Raw genomic sequence first — 18,698 nt, 5'->3', positions numbered from 1 at the left:
GTGTGTGTTGACGACAACACATCATAGAGGCTTCGAGACGAGCGTCAATAAGTCTTAGGCTTGAGGCCTAAGACTGTCAAGATAAGTGTGGGGGGCAGAATACCATTCCTGCATGTTCTCGTGGATGGTAATTCTGGTAGATTCATCACAGACGTGTATCGTAAACCAACTGATGCGGGTAAATGTATGAACGGTAAGAATGCACTGACAGGTATAAGAGAAGCGTCATCAGTGCCAAGTAATCGTGAATAACTATTACAGTAATACAGAATTCAACGAAATCATTAGTACGAAACTAAGTCGCATTTTCACTGGGTATAATCGGCCCCAGCGGAGAATGTTGACTCGGCCCCCAAAGGGAAGATATTATAGTGTATTATAAAAAATTTATTTACTCAGACGTACAAGAAGAATAAAAAGGCAATACGGGACATAATTAACAGGAATTATAAACCTTGCAGTGAAACCGCAAGGAGTTGTTCTATCATTTATTACAACCCTCGTACAGCTTCCCTCATTATGAGAAATAACATCCCTGCCTCCTCTGACAACTGAGGTGTACTAATGTAGTGTATCAGAATAAATAGAATTCTGGAGACTGTGCACTACAAATTGTATGCTATATTGGACACGCCATGAATACTCTGAGCAGACGTCTTACACTTCCTTTTCAAGAAAGAAGTATTAAGCAACATCACTCTCAACACCATCTTTAATCGCCAGGGCATGATGAAGAACGCCACAATAATCCCACCTCCGGAATGGTGGGATTATTGTGACCAGGGAATGGTACGGAACCTCCCAATGATAGGAGGTTCCGTACACTTGAGGTCGTGTTCATTCGAGAGATGACACCAGCAATCAACGTTCAAGTTGATTCAACTTTGAGCATACAATTGTTTGATGGCCCTTCATTGATCCATAGGGAAGACAGCAGACGCGAGGTGTACCCATAAGTGTTTTTGACACTTTCTCCCTTCAACAAAATTCCTTTGGTGTACCCACATTGCGGGCTCACTATAGCCCTAGCGACATGGACATTTCGCTCCGAGGAGTTAAATCTAAAACAGCAACAACGTGTACCCTCAGTCACAGCCTCGCTCCTGTACCAGGTAAGTTCACGACGGGCTCACCATAGCCCGTGCTACATGCAACTTTGTATTCCGAGTTGCTGAGTCAAAAACACCACCAAGGTGTACCCACGCTTACAAGTGTATGTGTGTGTGTGTATGTACATGTAAAACTAGTATATGTAGTAGTACCTAGTGTTAAACCGTATATTCCTGAAGATGTCACATTATTGACGAAACGTCGAAGAAAAGAAATAGAACGATTAAGTAATTTAGAGTTTCATCACCCTATAGATGGTAGAGCGTATTTACGTAGAATGGAAAATATCCATAAGAAAATTAACAATAGTCACAATAGTATTGTGTTTAATGACACGCGTATTAGAAACTCTGCTCCCAAAATATACTAATATATCTAAATAAGAATCAACTGTGAATGACAACAACACGCAAAAGGTTGGGGATCTCGGAGCACGTGAAGGTTTTACTAATACACAACAAAACAGTTGCCCATAGAGCCGGCCGGGCAGCTGGCCGCCACCACAATAACACAAGCCGGGAGAAAATAAATACTTCAACCGAATCCTGCATTTATGAGGCTGCATTTACGAGGCAACTCTAACAATGGTACCATCATTTTTATTTATGCTATATTTTATTTGCTTGAATAGAAACAGAGTTTAATGGAATCTCCATTGTAGAGAGGTGTGGAGTGAAGAGGGAGGGAGGGAGTGGGTGGAGACGTAGCAAGATGGTGACAATGGGGGGTGGAGACAGTGAGGGGGGGGGGGAGACAGTGAGGGGGGGGGAGGAGACAGTAATGCCCCCCCCCCTCCCTCCCAACACAGCCGGAGACCCCCAGTACACACATGGAGGACTCCAACTCACCTCTGGACCCCCGAGAGCAACGAAGAGCCACAAGAGGTCGTCCTACCAGCCTGCCGTCCTGCCTCCTGCTTGCCCGCCAGTCCTCGAGAGTGTGGCAGGACGTAGAGGATGCCAACACACACACACACACACACACACACACACACACACACACACACACACACACACACACACACACACACACACACACACACACACACACCACACACACACACACACACACACCACACACACACACCACACACACACACACACACACACACACACACACACACACACACACACACACACACACACACACACACACACACACACACACACACACACACACAACGATTCTTCGCGGCAGGGGATCGTATTCCAGGGACAATAGGATTAAGGACTTACCCGAAACGCTACGCGTACTAGTGGCTGTACAAGAATGTAACAACTCTTGTATATATCTCAAAAAAAAAAAAATATCTTCGGGGGGGGGGGGGAACTCCACTGCCTGACGCCGTATACACTCACACCTGGACGCCGTATACACTCACACCTGGACGCCGTATACACTCACACCTGGACGCCGTATACACTCACACCTGGACGCCGTATACACTCACACCTGGACGCCGTATACACTCACACCTGGACGCCGTATACACTCACACCTGGACGCCGTATACACTCACACCTGGACGCCGTATACACTCACACCTGGACGCCGTATACACTCACACCTGGACGCCGTATACACTCACACCTGGACGCCGTATACACTCACACCTGGACGCCGTATACACTCACACCTGGACGCCGTATACACTCACACCTGGACGCCGTATACACTCACACCTGGACGCCCTCAGCTTGTAAAGGTGGCCAACGGAACAAGGAAGGTCTCTACCCTTATTAATTATCAGTAACAACACTGTACTCCTTTATTAATTATTATATCATGACGGAACTGTAGGTCTTAATTGGTCTCCAGAATGTGATCTATTGTCCACCCACAACACTCTCCCTGGAGTTATTGTCCACCCACAACACTCTCCCTGGAGTTATTGTCCACCCACAACACTCTCCCTGGAGTTATTGTTCACCCACAACACTCTCCCTGGAGTTATTGTCCACCCACAACACTCTCCCTGGAGTTATTGTCCCCCCACAACACTCTCCCTGGAGTTATTGTCCACCCACAACACTCTCCCTGGAGTTATTGTCCCCCCACAACACTCTCCCTGGAGTTATTGTCCACCCACAACACTCTCCCTGGAGTTATTGTCCACCCACAACACTCTCCCTGGAGTTATTGTCCACCCACGACACTCTCCCTGGAGTTATTGTCCACCCACAACACTCTCCCTGGAGTTATTGTCCACCCACAACACTCTCCCTGGAGTTATTGTCCCCCCACAACACTCTCCCTGGAGTTATTGTCCACCCACAACACTCTCCCTGGAGTTATTGTCCACCCACAACACTCTCCCTGGAGTTATTGTCCACCCACAACACTCTCCCTGGAGTTATTGTCCACCCACAACACTCTCCCTGGAGTTATTGTCCACCCACAACACTCTCCCTGGAGTTATTGTCCACCCACAACACTCTCCCTGGAGTTATTGTCCCCCCACAACACTCTCCCTGGAGTTATTGTCCCCCCACAACACTCTCCCTGGAGTTATTGTCCACCCACAACACTCTCCCCGTAGTTATTGTCCACCCACAACACTCTCCCTGGAATTATTGTCCACCCACAACACTCTCCCTGGAGTTATTGTCCACCCACAACACTCTCCCTGGAGTTATTGTCCACCCACAACACTCTCCCTGGAGTTATTGTCCACCCACAACACTCTCCCTGGAGTTATTGTCCACCCACAACACTCTCCCTGGAGTTATTGTCCCCACACAACACTCTCCCTGGAGTTATTGTCCACCCACAACACTCTCCCTGGAGTTATTGTCCACCCACAACACTCCCTGGAGTTATTGTCCCCACACAACACTCTCCCTGGAGTTATTGTCCCCCCACAACACTCTCCCTGGAGTTATTGTCCACCCACAACACTCTCCCTGGAGTTATTGTCCACCCACAACACTCTCCCTGGAGTTATTGTCCACCCACAACACTCTCCCTGGAGTTATTGTCCACCCACAACACTCTCCCTGGAGTTATTGTCCACCCACAACACTCTCCCTGGAGTTATTGTCCCCACACAACACTCTCCCTGGAGTTATTGTCCCCTCAAAACACTCTCCCTGGAGTTATTGTCCACCCACAACACTCTCCCTGGAGTTATTGTCCACCCACAACACTCTCTCTGGAGTTATTGTCCACCCACAACACTCTCCCTGGAGTTATTGTCCACCCACAACACTCTCCCTGGAGTTATTGTCCACCCACAACACTCTCCCTGGAGTTATTGTCCACCCACAACACTCTCCCTGGAGTTATTGTCCACCCACAACACTCTCCCTGGAGTTATTGTCCACCCACAACACTCTCCCTGGAGTTATTGTCCACCCACAACACTCTCCCTGGAGTTATTGTCCACCCACAACACTCTCCCTGGAGTTATTGTCCACCCACAACACTCTCCCTGGAGTTATTGTCCACCCACAACACTCTCCCTGGAGTTATTGTCCACCCACAACACTCTCCCTGGAGTTATTGTCCACCCACAACACTCTCCCTGGAGTTATTGTCCACCCACAACACTCTCCCTGGAGTTATTGTCCACCCACAACACTCTCCCTGGAGTTATTGTCCCCACACAACACTCTCCCTGGAGTTATTGTCCCCACACAACACTCTCCCTGGAGTTATTGTCCACCCACAACACTCTCCCTGGAGTTATTGTCCCCCCACAACTCTCTCCCTGGAGTTATAGAGCCAAGCTTCAGACGGGACCCGTACCAATACATGACCAGCCCCCTGCCACAGTGTATCACAGTGTTGAGTCAGCTCCAGTGTTGTCACACAGTCATCACAGCCAGGGAGCAGTAACATCATCACAGCCAGGGAGCAGTAACATCATCACAGCCAGGGAGCAGTAATAAGGTAACGTCTATTTATACATTTATTATACTTGTCACTTAGATACTTAGTATACATATAAAGCCGCGCTAAATGAAAGTTATTCACACTGACAAAAACCACAGTAATCTTCGTGAATTATTTACTAAATTACATTGTGTATGTAACGTTAACGACTGTGTAGCTAGATCACTAGACTGTCACGTGCTTAGTTCAACCAACTATGGGGTTCTGTTACTGAACCAACTATGGGGTTCTGTTACTGAACCAACTATGGGGTTCTGTTACTGAACCAACTATGGGGTTCTGTTACTGAACCAACTATGGGGTTCTGCTACTGAACCAACTATGGGGTTCTGTTACTGAACCAACTATGGGGTTCTGTTACTGAACCAACTATGGGGTTCTGTTACTGAACCAACTATGGGGTTCTGTTACTGAACCAACTATGGGGTTCTGTTACTGAACCAACTATGGGGTTCTGTTACTGAACCAACTATGGGGTTCTGTTACTGAACCAACTATGGGGTTCTGTTACTGAACCAACTATGGGGTTCTGCTACTGAACCAACTATGGGGTTCTGTTACTGAACCAACTATGGGGTTCTGTTACTGAACCAACTATGGGGTTCTGTTACTGAACCAACTATGGGGTTCTGTTACTGAACCAACTATGGGGTTCTGTTACTGAACCAACTATGGGGTTCTGTTACTGAACCAACTATGGGGTTCTGTTACTGAACCAACTATGGGGTTCTGTTACTGAACCAACTATGGGGTTCTGCTACTGAACCAACTATGGGGTTCTGTTACTGAACCAACTATGGGGTTCTGTTACTGAACCAACTATGGGGTTCTGTTACTGAACCAACTATGGGGTTCTGTTACTGAACCAACTATGGGGTTCTGCTACTGAACCAACTATGGGGTTCTGTTACTGAACCAACTATGGGGTTCTGTTACTGAACCAACTATGGGGTTCTGTTACTGAACCAACTATGGGGTTCTGTTACTGAACCAACTATGGGGTTCTGTTACTGAACCAACTATGGGGTTCTGTTACTGAACCAACTATGGGGTTCTGTTACTGAACCAACTATGGGGTTCTGCTACTGAACCAACTATGGGGTTCTGCTACTGAACCAACTATGGGGTTCTGCTACTGAACCAACTATGGGGTTCTGTTACTGAACAAACTATGGGGTTCTGTTACTGAACCAACTATGGGGTTCTGCTACTGAACCAACTATGGGGTTCTGCTACTGAACCAACTATGGGGTTCTGTTACTGAACCAACTATGGGGTTCTGTTACTGAACCAACTATGGGGTTCTGTTACTGAACCAACTATGGGGTTCTGTTACTGAACCAACTATGGGGTTCTGTTACTGAACCAACTATGGGGTTCTGTTACTGAACCAACTATGGGGTTCTGTTACTGAACCAACTATGGGGTTCTGTTACTGAACCAACTATGGGGTTCTGCTACTGAACCAACTAAGGGGTTCTGTTACTGAACCAACTATGGGGTTCTGCTACTGAACCAACTATGGGGTTCTGTTACTGAACCAACTATGGGGTTCTGCTACTGAACCAACTAAGGGGTTCTGTTACTGAACCAACTATGGGGTTCTGCTACTGAACCAACTATGGGGTTCTGTTACTGAACCAACTATGGGGCCACGGGATGGGTATGGGGTGCATAATAAATGAAAATATAAAAATCACTGTGGAAATACTGATGAAGGGAAGGGAACTATCAGGCGAGAGCGCCAAGCCATTATACTCATAAAGGCTACACAACAAGTAAACAAAGATATCAGACTTAGATAATAATGTTATCCCAAGATGTCATCAGACTCCTCCACCACCTCTCTTACACCGCCTCTCCTACACTGCCTCTCCTCCACCGCCTCTCCTCCACCGCCTCTCCTACACCGCCTCTCCTACACCGCCTCTCCTCCACCGCCTCTCCTACACTGCCTCTCCTACACCGCCTCTCCTCCACCGCCTCTCCTACACTGCCTCTCCTCCACCGCCTCTCCTACACTGCCTCTCCTCCACCGCCTCTCCTCCACCGCCTCTCCTCCACCGCCTCTCCTCCACCGCCTCTCCTCCACCGCCTCTCCTCCACCGCCTCTCCTACACCGCCTCTCCTACACCGCCTCTCCTACACCGCCTCTCCTCCACCGCCTCTCCTCCACCGCCTCTCCTCCACCACCTCTCCTCCACCGCCTCTCCTCCACCGCCTCTCCTACACCGCCTCTCCTACACTGCCTCTCCTCCACCGCCTCTCCTCCACCGCCTCTCCTACACCGCCTCTCCTCCACCGCCTCTCCTCCACCGCCTCTCCTACACCGCCTCTCCTCCACCGCCTCTCCTACACTGCCTCTCCTACACCGCCTCTCCTCCACCGCCTCTCCTACACTGCCTCTCCTCCACCGCCTCTCCTACACTGCCTCTCCTCCACCGCCTCTCCTCCACCGCCTCTCCTCCACCGCCTCTCCTCCACCGCCTCTCCTCCACCGCCTCTCCTCCACCGCCTCTCCTACACCGCCTCTCCTACACCGCCTCTCCTACACCGCCTCTCCTCCACCGCCTCTCCTCCACCGCCTCTCCTCCACCACCTCTCCTCCACCGCCTCTCCTCCACCGCCTCTCCTACACCGCCTCTCCTACACTGCCTCTCCTCCACCGCCTCTCCTCCACCGCCTCTCCTACACCGCCTCTCCTCCACCGCCTCTCCTCCACCGCCTCTCCTACACCGCCTCTCCTCCACCGCCTCTCCTACACCGCCTCTCCTCCACCGCCTCTCCTACACCGCCTCTCCTCCACCGCCTCTCCTCCACCGCCTCTCCTACACCGCCTCTCCTCCACCGCCTCTCCTCCACCGCCTCTCCTCCACCGCCTCTCCTCCACCGCCTCTCCTACACCGCCTCTCCTCCACCGCCTCTCCTACACCGCCTCTCCTCCACCGCCTCTCCTACACCGCCTCTCCTACACCGCCTCTCCTCCACCGCCTCTCCTCCACCGCCTCTCCTACACCGCCTCTCCTCCACCGCCTCTCCTCCACCGCCTCTCTTACACCGCCTCTCCTCCACCGCCTCTCCTACACCGCCTCTCCTACACCGCCTCTCCTCCACCGCCTCTCTTACACCGCCTCTCCTCCACCGCCTCTCCTACACCGCCTCTCCTACACCGCCTCTCCTCCACCGCCTCTCTTACACCGCCTCTCCTCCACCGCCTCTCCTCCACCGCCTCTCCTCCACCGCCTCTCCTCCACCACCTCTCCTCCACCGCCTCTCCTCCACCGCCTCTCCTACACCGCCTCTCCTACACCGCCTCTATTCACCCCATAACTATAAAGTATTTAAAAAGCATAAAAACTATCACTTCATCTACGAGATATACATCACTATGGCACATTAATATATAATATTCTTGAGAAGTGAGGAAGCTCTCAGCCTCAGGTCTGTAGTTCTTAGTGAACCCGTGACGGGAAGGGGGGCGGGGGCGGGGGGGGGGGGAGGGGGGGGATGGGGTTGGGGGGGGGGAGGGGAGGGGAGGGCACCTAACTCCTAACTACAAGTTTATATAAGAGGGTTGCCATGACAACCATCTGGCATGTGTCTCACTTGCACGTGTCAGCCATTCCTTGGCACTGACACTGTCACCGTTCTTACAATGGTCTTCCTGGCAACCTCCACAATTCTATGGTCTCCTCTTGACACTGCAGTAGTGTCTGATCACCTCACACTCCTCCACAAATGCTGTAACTTCTTGCGCAACTGGCTATAGAGGCGGCACTTACGGCCCGGGTAGTTGTGGGCCCTCACTCACTTGAAGTAGTCACTATAAATAAATGTCTATGTAGGCAAGTTTAATTCCTACCTTCATTGTAAGATAATCTGAGCCTGAACTCTTCTATGAGGCTGTCACTTCAATGCTTCTCCCTTCACCGAAGAAATAGTGGTCCAGGTCATAGTATAATAGTGGTCCAGGTCATAGTATAATAGTGGTCCAGGTCATAGTATAATAGTGGTCCAGGTCATAGTATAATAGTTGTCCAGGTCATAGTATAATAGTTGTCCAGGTCATAGTATACCACTTACTGCAATCACAATGTCTGCAGCATCAGACCTTCTCTACCCCTCCCGTGACTGCTACTGATCACTCCAGGTTAGTTGAGAGTCTCAGGCGTGCTGCCCACCAAAACAATTCTTCCTTCCTCTTCACTAGATATTTATAGGAGGCTGGATGCAGAAAACAGTAGTCCAACAGCCACTAACATTCCTGGAGTATGGTGGAGGCTCCTGGATCCATCAATCAGCAGTCCACCCCTGGCACCTCACTGTCTCTTTGAAATGTGATTCTTCACCTGAAATTACTCTCTCAGTCATCCCTGTGCCATACGAGCTCTCTTGACTCTTCTTTTTACGCCCGGATTCGTTGCACCGAGTCTGATGTTTGCCAGCTAAGGAACACCTCACATTTAGTCAGCTCTTGATCAGCTCTCAGATCACAGCGTAACCTGTTCTCGCACTTGCTTACTGTCAGTATTGGCTGATTTAATAAGTGCATATGTGACATACTAATTGATTGTGAATATTTTAGTTTACCTTGAAAAGCTTCATAGAAAACACCGACCTCACCTAACCTTCTTAGTATGTTAAGATAAGCATCTTATTGCTTCTTATTATACAATTATTACTTAACCTATCAACGGTATAGGTTAAGTAATAATTGTAATTAAGAAGCAATAAGATGCTTATCTTAACATACTAAGAAGGTAAGGTGAGGTCGGTGTTTTCTATGAAGCTTTTCAAGGTAAACTAAAACATTCACAATCAATTAGTATGTCACATATGCACTTATTAAATAAGCCAATATTGACCGTAAGCAAGTGCGAGATCGGGTTGCACAGTGAGGACTCCAGGGCCAATCAGCTGCCTCACAGCAATACCTGGGACTTACCTGCCTCTATACCTGGCAGTTACGTGAACTCGGGTCATGATTCGATTGGTGGGTTAATACAACACTAAGGCAATCAGGTCGTACACTTACACCTGGGCTCCTTGTCCCGGCTCCGCCCTGGCTCTGCCCTGGCTCTGCCCTGGCTCCGCCCTGGCTGTGCCCTGGCTCTGCCCTGGCTCCGCCCTGGCTGTGCCCTGGCTGTGCCCTGGCTCTGCCCTGGCTCCGCCCTGGCTGTGCCCTGGCTCTGCCCTGGCTCCGCCCTGGCTGTGCCCTGGCTGTGCCCTGGCTCCGCCCTGGCTCTGCCCTGGCTCTGCCCTGGCTCCGCCCTGGCTGTGCCCTGGCTCTGCCCTGGCTCTGCCCTGGCTCCGCCCTGGCTCTGCCCTGGCTCTGCACTGGCTCCGCCCTGGCTCTGCCCTGGCTTCGCCCTGGCTCTGCCCTGGCTTCGCCCTGGCTCTGCCCTGGCTTCGCCCTGGCTCTGCCCTGGCTTCGCCCTGGCTCTGCCCTGGCTTCGCCCTGGCTCCACCCTTGCTCCACCCTGCCTCCGCCCTGGCTCCACCCTGGCTCCGCCCTTGCTCCGCCCTGGCTCCGCCCTGGCTCCGCCCTGGCTCCGCCCTGGCTCCGCCCTGGCTCCACCCTGGCTCCGCCCTGGCTCCGCCCTGGCTCCACCCTGGCTCCGCCCTGGCTCCGCCCTGGCTCCGCCCTGGCTCCGCCCTTGCTCCGCCCTGGCTCCGCCCTGGCTCCGCCCTGGCTCCACCCTTGCTCCACCCTGGCTCCACCATGGCTCCACCCTGGCTCCACCCTGGCTCCGCCCTGGCTCTGCCCTGGCTCTGCCCTGGCTCCGCCCTGGCTCCGCCCTGGCTCTGCCCTGGCTCTGCCCTGGCTCCGCCCTGGCTCCGCCCTGGCTCCGCCCTGGCTCCGCCCTGGCTCCGCCCTGGCTCCACCCTGGCTCCACCCTGGCTCCACCATGGCTCCACCCTGGCTCCACCCTGGCTCCACCCTGGCTCCACCCTGGCTCCACCCTGGCTCCACCATGGCTCCACCCTGGCTCCACCCTGGCTCCACCCTGGCTCCACCCTGGCTCCACCCTTGCTCCACCATGGCTCCACCCTGGCTCCACCATGGCTCCACCATGGCTCCACCCTTGCTCCACCATGGCTCCACCCTGGCTCCACCCTGGCTCCACCCTGGCTCCACCCTGGCTCCACCCTTGCTCCACCATGGCTCCACCCTGGCTCTACCCTGGCTCCACCATGGCTCCACCCTGGCTCCACCATGGCTCCACCCTTGCTCCACCCTTGCTCCACCCTGGCTCCACCCTTGCTCCACCATGGCTCTACCCTGGCTCCACCATGGCTCCACCCTGGCTCCACCATGGCTCCACCCTTGCTCCACCCTTGCTCCACCATGGCTCCACCCTTGCTCCACCATGGCTCTACCCTGGCTCCACCCTGGCTCTACCCTGGCTCCACCATGGCTCCACCCTGGCTCCACCATGGCTCCACCCTTGCTCCACCCTTGCTCCACCCTGGCTCTACCCTGGCTCCACCATGGCTCCACCCTGGCTCCACCCTTGCTCCACCCTTGCTCCACCCTGGCTCCACCCTGGCTCTACCCTGGCTCCACCATGGCTCCACCCTGGCTCCACCCTTGCTCCACCCTTGCTCCACCCTGGCTCCACCCTGGCTCTACCCTGGCTCCACCATGGCTCCACCCTGGCTCCACCCTTGCTCCACCCTTGCTCCACCCTGGCTCCACCCTGGCTCTACCCTGGCTCCACCATGGCTCCACCCTGGCTCCACCCTTGCTCCACCCTGGCTCCACCCTGGCTCTACCCTGGCTCCACCATGGCTCCACCCTGGCTCCACCCTGGCTCCACCCTGGCTCCACCCTTGCTCCACCCTGGCTCCACCCTTGCTCCACCATGGCTCTACCCTGGCTCCACCCTGGCTCCACCCTTGCTCCACCCTGGCTCTACCCTGGCTCCACCATGGCTCCACCCTGGCTCCACCCTTGCTCCACCCTGGCTCCACCCTGGCTCTACCCTGGCTCCACCCTTGCTCCACCCTGGCTCCACCCTGGCTCCACCCTGGCTCCACCCTTGCTCCACCCTGGCTCCACCCTTGCTCCACCCTGGCTCCACCCTTGCTCCACCATGGCTCTACCCTGGCTCCACCCTGGCTCCACCCTTGCTCCACCCTGGCTCTACCCTGGCTCCACCATGGCTCCACCCTGGCTCCACCCTTGCTCCACCCTGGCTCCACCCTGGCTCTACCCTGGCTCCACCCTTGCTCCACCCTGGCTCCACCCTGGCTCCACCCTGGCTCCACCCTTGCTCCACCCTGGCTCCACCCTTGCTCCACCCTGGCTCCACCCTGGCTCCACCCTGGCTCCACCCTTGCTCCTCCCTGGCTCCACCCTGGCTCCACCCTTGCTCCACCCTGGCTCCACCCTGGCTCCACCCTGGCTCTACCCTGGCTCCACCCTTGCTCCACCCTGGCTCCACCCTGGCTCCACCCTGGCTCCACCCTGGCTCCACCCTTGCTCCACCCTGGCTCCACCCTGGCTCCACCCTGGCTCCACCCTTGCTCCACCCTGGCTCCACCCTTGCTCCACCCTGGCTCCACCCTTGCTCCACCCTGGCTCCACCCTGGCTCCACCCTGGCTCCACCCTGGCTCCACCCTGGCTCCACCCTGGCTCCACCCTTGCTCCACCCTGGCTCCACCCTGGCTCCACCATTGCTCCACCCTGGCTCCACCCTTGCTCTACCCTGGCTCCGCCCTGGCTCCACCCTGGCTCCACCCTGGCTCCACCCTGGCTCCACCATGGCTCCACCATGGCTCCACCCTGGCTCCACCCTGGCTCCACCATGGCTCCACCCTGGCTCCACCCTGGCTCCGCCCTGGCTCCACCCTGGCTCCACCATGGCTCCGCCCTGGCTCCACCATGGCTCCGCCCTGGCTCCACCATGGCTCCACCCTGGCTCCACCATGGCTCCACCATGGCTCCACCCTGGCTCCACCCTGGCTCCGCCCTGGCTCCACCCTGGCTCCACCCTTGCTCCACCCTGGCTCCACCATGGCTCCACCCTGGCTCCACCCTGGCTCCACCCTGGCTCCACCCTGGCTCCACCCTGGCTCCACCCTGGCTCCACCCTGGCTCCACCCTGGCTCCGCCCTGGCTCCACCCTGGCTCCACCCTGGCTCCACCATGGCTCCACCCTGGCTCCACCCTGGCTCCACCCTGGCTCCACCCTGGCTCCACCCTTGCTCCACCCTGGCTCCACCCTGGCTCCACCCTGGCTCCACCCTGGCTCCACCCTGGCTCCACCCTGGCTCCACCCTGGCTCCACCCTGGCTCCACCCTGGCTCCACCCTGGCTCCACCCTGGCTCCACCCTGGCTCCACCCTGGCTCCACCCTGGCTCCACCCTGGAGATGTTAATCTGTGCCTGGAGTGATGACACTATATGCTCACCATTTTCAAAATCACAGCCTAGACCACCATCGGAAATTCATATTTACAAAAGCATCACAGCAAAAATACATCCTATTCCTAAGCTGAACTATTCCTAAGCTGAACTATTCCTAAGCTGAACTAAAAGTTCCCTTGGGTCATCTGAGACGTGTGTGTATCACCCTGCCAGGCTGCGAGATGGGTCTTATAGACGGCACTTGCGGCGGTGGGGGAGGGACGGTGAAGGGGAGGGGGGGAGGGGGCGGTGAAGGGGAGGGGGAAGGAAGGGAGGGGGGGGAGGGGGGAGGGGGGGACGGTGAAGGGGAGGGGGGAGCAGGAAACGGTGAAGGGGAGGGGGGAGGGGGGGACGGTGAAGGGGAGGGGGGAGGAGGGGACGGTGAAGGGGAGGGGGGAGGAGGGGACGGTGAAGGGGAGGGGGGAGGGGGGGACGGTGAAGGGGAGGGGGAGCAGGAAACGGTGAAGGGGAGGGGGGAGGGGGGGACGGTGAAGGGGAGGAGGGAGGAGGGGACGGTGAAGGGGAGGAGGGAGGAGGGGACGGTGAAGGGGAGGGGGGAGGGGGGGACGGTGAAGGGGAGGGGGGAGGAGGGGACGGCGAAGGGGAGGGGGGAGGGGGGGGACGGTGAAGGGGAGGGGGAGCAGGAAACGGTGAAGGGGAGGGGGGAGGGGGGGACGGTGAAGGGGAGGGGGGAGGAGGGGGGAGGAGGGGACGGTGAAGGGGAGGGGGGAGGGGGGACGGTGAAGGGGAGGGGGGAGCAGGAAACGGTGAAGGGGAGGGGGGAGGGGGGACGGTGAAGGGGATGGGGAGGAGGGGACGGTGAAGGGAAGGGGGGAGGGGGGGGACGGTGAAGGGGAGGGGGGAGGAGGGGACGGTGAAGGGGAGGGGGGAGGAGGGGACGGTGAAGGGGAGGGGGGAGGAGGGGACGGTGAAGGGGAGGGGGGAGGGGGGGACGGTGAAGGGGAGGGGGGAGGAGGGGACGGTGAAGGGGAGGGGGGAGGGGGGGACGGTGAAGGGGAGGGGAGGAGGGGGCGGTGAAGGGGAGGGGGGAGGAAGGGAGGGGGGGGGAGGGGGTTACTATAGAGACAGAGCAGGGAAGCCACCCGAGCGCCTCATCACAGTGAGGTTGGCAGAAAAAACTCATTACCAATTCATTAATAAAATTACTCGATATTTGGTGTTAATTGTTGTAAATGTGATTATTAATAGTTTTATATATTTTATTTGACTGGTAATCGTAAACATTATTGATGCCGTCTGACAATTGTTCATATTACATGTATGTGAGGGGTTTATCTTGTGCGTGCGTGCGTGCGTGCACTCAGAGGTGCAAGCAGGTAAAGGCTGGTACAGGTACAGTGGCAGACAAAGGCTGGTACAGGTACAGTGGCAGGTAAAGGCTGGTACAGGTACAGTGGCAGACAAAGGGTGGTACAGGTACAGTGGCAGGTAAAGGCTGGTACAGGTACAGTGGTAGACAAAGGGTGGTACAGGTACAGTGGCAGGTAAAGGCTGGTACAGGTACAGTGGCAGACAAAGGCTGGTACAGGTACAGTGGCAGGCAAAGGCTGGTACAGGTACAGTGGCAGACAAAGGCTGGTACAGATACAGTGGCAGACAAAGGCTGGTACAGGTACAGTGGCAGGCAAAGGCTGGTACAGGTACAGTGGCAGACAAAGGCTGGTACAGGTACAGAGGCAGACAAAGGCTGGTACAGGTACAGAGGCAGACAAAGGCTGGTACAGGTACAGAGGCAGACAAAGGCTGGTACAGGTACAGTGGCAGACAAAGGCTGGTACAGGTACAGAGGCAGACAAAGGCTGGTACAGGTACAGAGGCAGACAAAGGCTGGTACAGGTACAGAGGCAGACAAAGGCTGGTACAGGTACAGAGGCAGACAAAGGCTGGTACAGGTACAGAGGCAGACAAAGGCTGGTACAGGTACAGTGGCAGGCAAAGGCTGGTACAGGTACAGTGGCAGGTAAAGGCAGGTACAGGTACAGTGGCATTTAAAGGCAGGTACAGGTACAGTGGCAGGCAAAGGCAGGTACAGGTACAGTGGCAGACAAAGGCTGGTACAGGTACAGTGGCAGACAAAGGCTGGTACAGGGACAGAGGCAGACAAAAGCTGGTTCAGGTACAGTGGCAGACAAAGGCTGGTACAGGTACAGTGGCAGACAAAGGCTGGTACAGGTACAGTGGCAGAGAAAGGCTGGTACAGGTACAGTGGCAGACAAAGGCTGGTACAGGTACAGTGGCAGACAAAGGCTGGTACAGGTACAGTGGCAGACAAAGGCTGGGACAGGTACAGTGGCAGGTAAAGGCTGGTACAGGTACAGTGGCAGACAAAGGCTGGTACAGGTACAGTGGCAGGTAAAGGCTGGTACAGGTACAGTGGCAGACAAAGGCTGGTACAGGTACAGTGGCAGACAAAGCATGGTACAGGTACAGTGGCAGGTAAAGGCTGGTACAGGTACAGTGACAGACAAAGGCTGGTACAGGTACAGTGGCAGGTAAAGACTGGTACAGGTACAGTGGCAGACAAAGGCTGGTACAGGTACAGTGGCAGGTAAAGGCTGGTACAGGTACAGTGGCAGACTAAGGCTGGTACAGGTACAGTGGCAGACAAAGGCTGGTACAGATACAGTGGCAGACAAAGGCTGGTACAGGTACAGTGGCAGGTAAAGGCTGGTACAGGTACAGTGGCAGACAAAGGCTGGTACAGGTACAGTGGCAGGTAAAGGCTGGTACAGGTACAGTGGCAGACAAAGGCTGGTACAGGTACAGTGGCAGGTAAAGGCTGGTACAGGTACAGTGGCAGACAAAGGCTGGTACAGGTACAGTGGCAGGTAAAGGCTGGTACAGGTACAGTGGCAGACAAAGGCTGGTACAGGTACAGTGGCAGGCAAAGGCTGGTACAGGTACAGTGGCAGACAAAGGCTGGTACAGGTACAGAGGCAGACAAAGGCTGGTACAGGTACAGTGGCAGGCAAAGGCTGGTACAGGTACAGTGGCAGGTAAAGGCTGGTACAGGTACAGTGGCAGGCAAAGGCTGGTACAGGTACAGTGGCAGACAAAGGCTGGTACAGGTACAGTGGCAGGCAAAAGCTGGTACAGGTACAGTGGCAGGTAAAGGCTGGTACAGGTACAGTGGCAGGCAAAGGCTGGTACAGGTACAGTGGCAGGCAAAGGCTGGTACAGGTACAGTGGCAGGTAAAGGCTGGTACAGGTACAGAGGCAGGTAAAGGCTGGTACAGGTACAGTGGCAGGCAAAGGCTGGTACAGGTACAGTGGCAGGCAAAGGCTGGTACAGGTACAGTGGCAGGTAAAGGCTGGTACAGGTACAGAGGCAGGTAAAGGCTGGTACAGGTACAGTGGCAGGTAAAGGCTGGTACAGGTACAGAGGCAGGTAAAGGCTGGTACAGGTACAGTGGCAGGTAAAGGCTGGTACAGGTACAGTGGCAGGTAAAGGCTGGTACAGGTACAGTGGCAGGTAAAGGCTGGTACAGGTACAGTGGCAGGTAAAGGCTGGTACAGGTACAGTGGCAGACAAAGGCTGGTACAGGTACAGTGGCAGGTAAAGGCTGGTACAGGTACAGTGGCAGGCAAAGGCTGGTACAGGTACAGTGGCAGGTAAAGGCTGGTACAGGTGAACACCAGAAGATTTGTGAGAAACTTAAAACTTTTCTGAGGTGATCAAGAGGAAAACAACTCTAAAGAAACTGACAAGCAAAGATGTGGTGGACGTAGATGTGGTGGACGTAGATGTGGGGGACGTAGATGTGGTGGACGTAGATGTGGTGGACGTAGATGTGGTGGACGTAGATGTGGTGGTCGTAGATGTGGTGGTCGTAGATGTGGTGGACGTAGATGTGGTGGACGTAGATGTGGTGGACGTAGATGTGGGGGACGTAGATGTGGTGGACGTAGATGTGGTGGTCGTAGATGTGGTGGTCGTAGATGTGGTGGTCGTAGATGTGGTGGTCGTAGATGTGGGGGACGTAGATGTGGTGGTCGTAGATGTGGTGGTCGTAGATGTGGGGGACGTAGATGTGGTGGTCGTAGATGTGGTGGACGTAGATGTGGTGGTCGTAGATGTGGTGGTCGTAGATGTGGTGGTCGTAGATGTGGTGGTCGTAGATGTGGTGGACGTAGATGTGGTGGACGTAGATGTGGTGGACGTAGATGTGGGGGACGTAGATGTGGGGGACGTAGATGTGGTGGACGTAGATGTGGTGGACGTAGATGTGGTGGTCGTAGATGTGGTGGTCGTAGATGTGGTGGACGTAGATGTGGTGGACGTAGATGTGGTGGACGTAGATGTGGTGGACGTAGATGTGGTGGACGTAGATGTGGTGGACGTAGATGTGGTGGACGTAGATGTGGTGGACGTAGATGTGGTGGACGTAGATGTGGTGGTCGTAGATGTGGTGGTCGTAGATGTGGTGGACGTAGATGTGGTGGACGTAGATGTGGTGGACGTAGAGGTGGTGGACGTAGATGTGGTGGTCGTAGATGTGGTGGACGTAGATGTGGTGGACGTACAGTAGATGTGGTGGACGTAGATGTGGTGGACGTACAGTAGATGTGGTGGACGTAGATGTGGTGGACGTACAGTAGATGTGGTGGACGTAGATGTGGGGGAAGTACAGTAGATGTGACTGTACAGTAGATGTGGCAATTCGAGGACCGTGACCGTACAAAGACTATAAACACAGACAAAGTGTCACCCTTGGTGTTGAAGGCCGCTTCATCACGTGGAGAACTGCCAGGTAGCTGGAAAAAGGCTAATGAAGATCCAATATTTAAAACAAGGGACACACACTAAACCCTGAACCACAAGTTCCTGTCACTGGCAAGCACACCATACAAGGTAGTCCCCCGCCACCAACAAGCACACCATACAAGGTAGCCCCCCACCACCAACAAGCACACCATACAAGGTAGCCCCCCACCACCAACAAGCACACCATACAAGGTAGCCCCCCACCACCAACAAGCACACCATACAAGACAGTCTCCACCACCAACAAGCACACCATACAAGACAGTCCCCACCACCAACAAGCACACCATACAAGACAGTCCCCACCACCAACAAGCTCACCATACAAGACAGTCCCCACCACCAACAAGCACACCGTACAAGACAGTCTCCACCACCAACAAGCACACCGTACAAGACAGTCCCCACCACCAACAAGCACACCATACAAGACAGTCTCCACCACCAACAAGCACACCATACAAGACAGTCTCCACCACCAACAAGCACACCAT

At 55.0% G+C, this 18,698-nt stretch overlaps 2 protein-coding genes across 2 annotated transcripts; one reads left to right on the top strand and one right to left on the bottom strand.

Annotated features, from left to right (window-relative positions):
• Nucleotides 1-6,811: 6,811 nt before the first annotated feature.
• On the top strand, nucleotides 6,812-8,404 carry LOC123751271 (uncharacterized). The gene has a single exon (XM_045733365.2). It carries the CDS (start codon nucleotides 6,812-6,814, stop codon nucleotides 8,402-8,404), a length of 1,593 nt encoding a protein of 530 aa, XP_045589321.2.
• A 1,631-nt stretch (nucleotides 8,405-10,035) lies between these two features.
• On the bottom strand, nucleotides 10,036-10,728 carry LOC138368251 (circumsporozoite protein-like). The gene has a single exon (XM_069330804.1). It carries the CDS (start codon nucleotides 10,726-10,728, stop codon nucleotides 10,036-10,038), a length of 693 nt encoding a protein of 230 aa, XP_069186905.1.
• Nucleotides 10,729-18,698: the final 7,970 nt, after the last annotated feature.

The sequence above is a fragment of the Procambarus clarkii genome, chromosome 24 (assembly GCF_040958095.1).
Source record: "Procambarus clarkii isolate CNS0578487 chromosome 24, FALCON_Pclarkii_2.0, whole genome shotgun sequence".
Classification (NCBI taxonomy): domain Eukaryota; kingdom Metazoa; phylum Arthropoda; class Malacostraca; order Decapoda; family Cambaridae; genus Procambarus; species Procambarus clarkii.
Note: the sequence above shows the minus strand (reverse complement) of the source record. Positions and strands in the feature narration are given on the sequence as shown.

Excerpts from the sequence above, each read along its gene's own strand:
- LOC138368251 (XM_069330804.1), bottom strand. The coding sequence starts at position 10,728 with ATGGTGGAGCCAGGGTGGAGCAAGGGTGGAGCCAGGGCGGAGCCAGGG.
- LOC123751271 (XM_045733365.2), top strand. The coding sequence starts at position 6,812 with ATGTTATCCCAAGATGTCATCAGACTCCTCCACCACCTCTCTTACACC.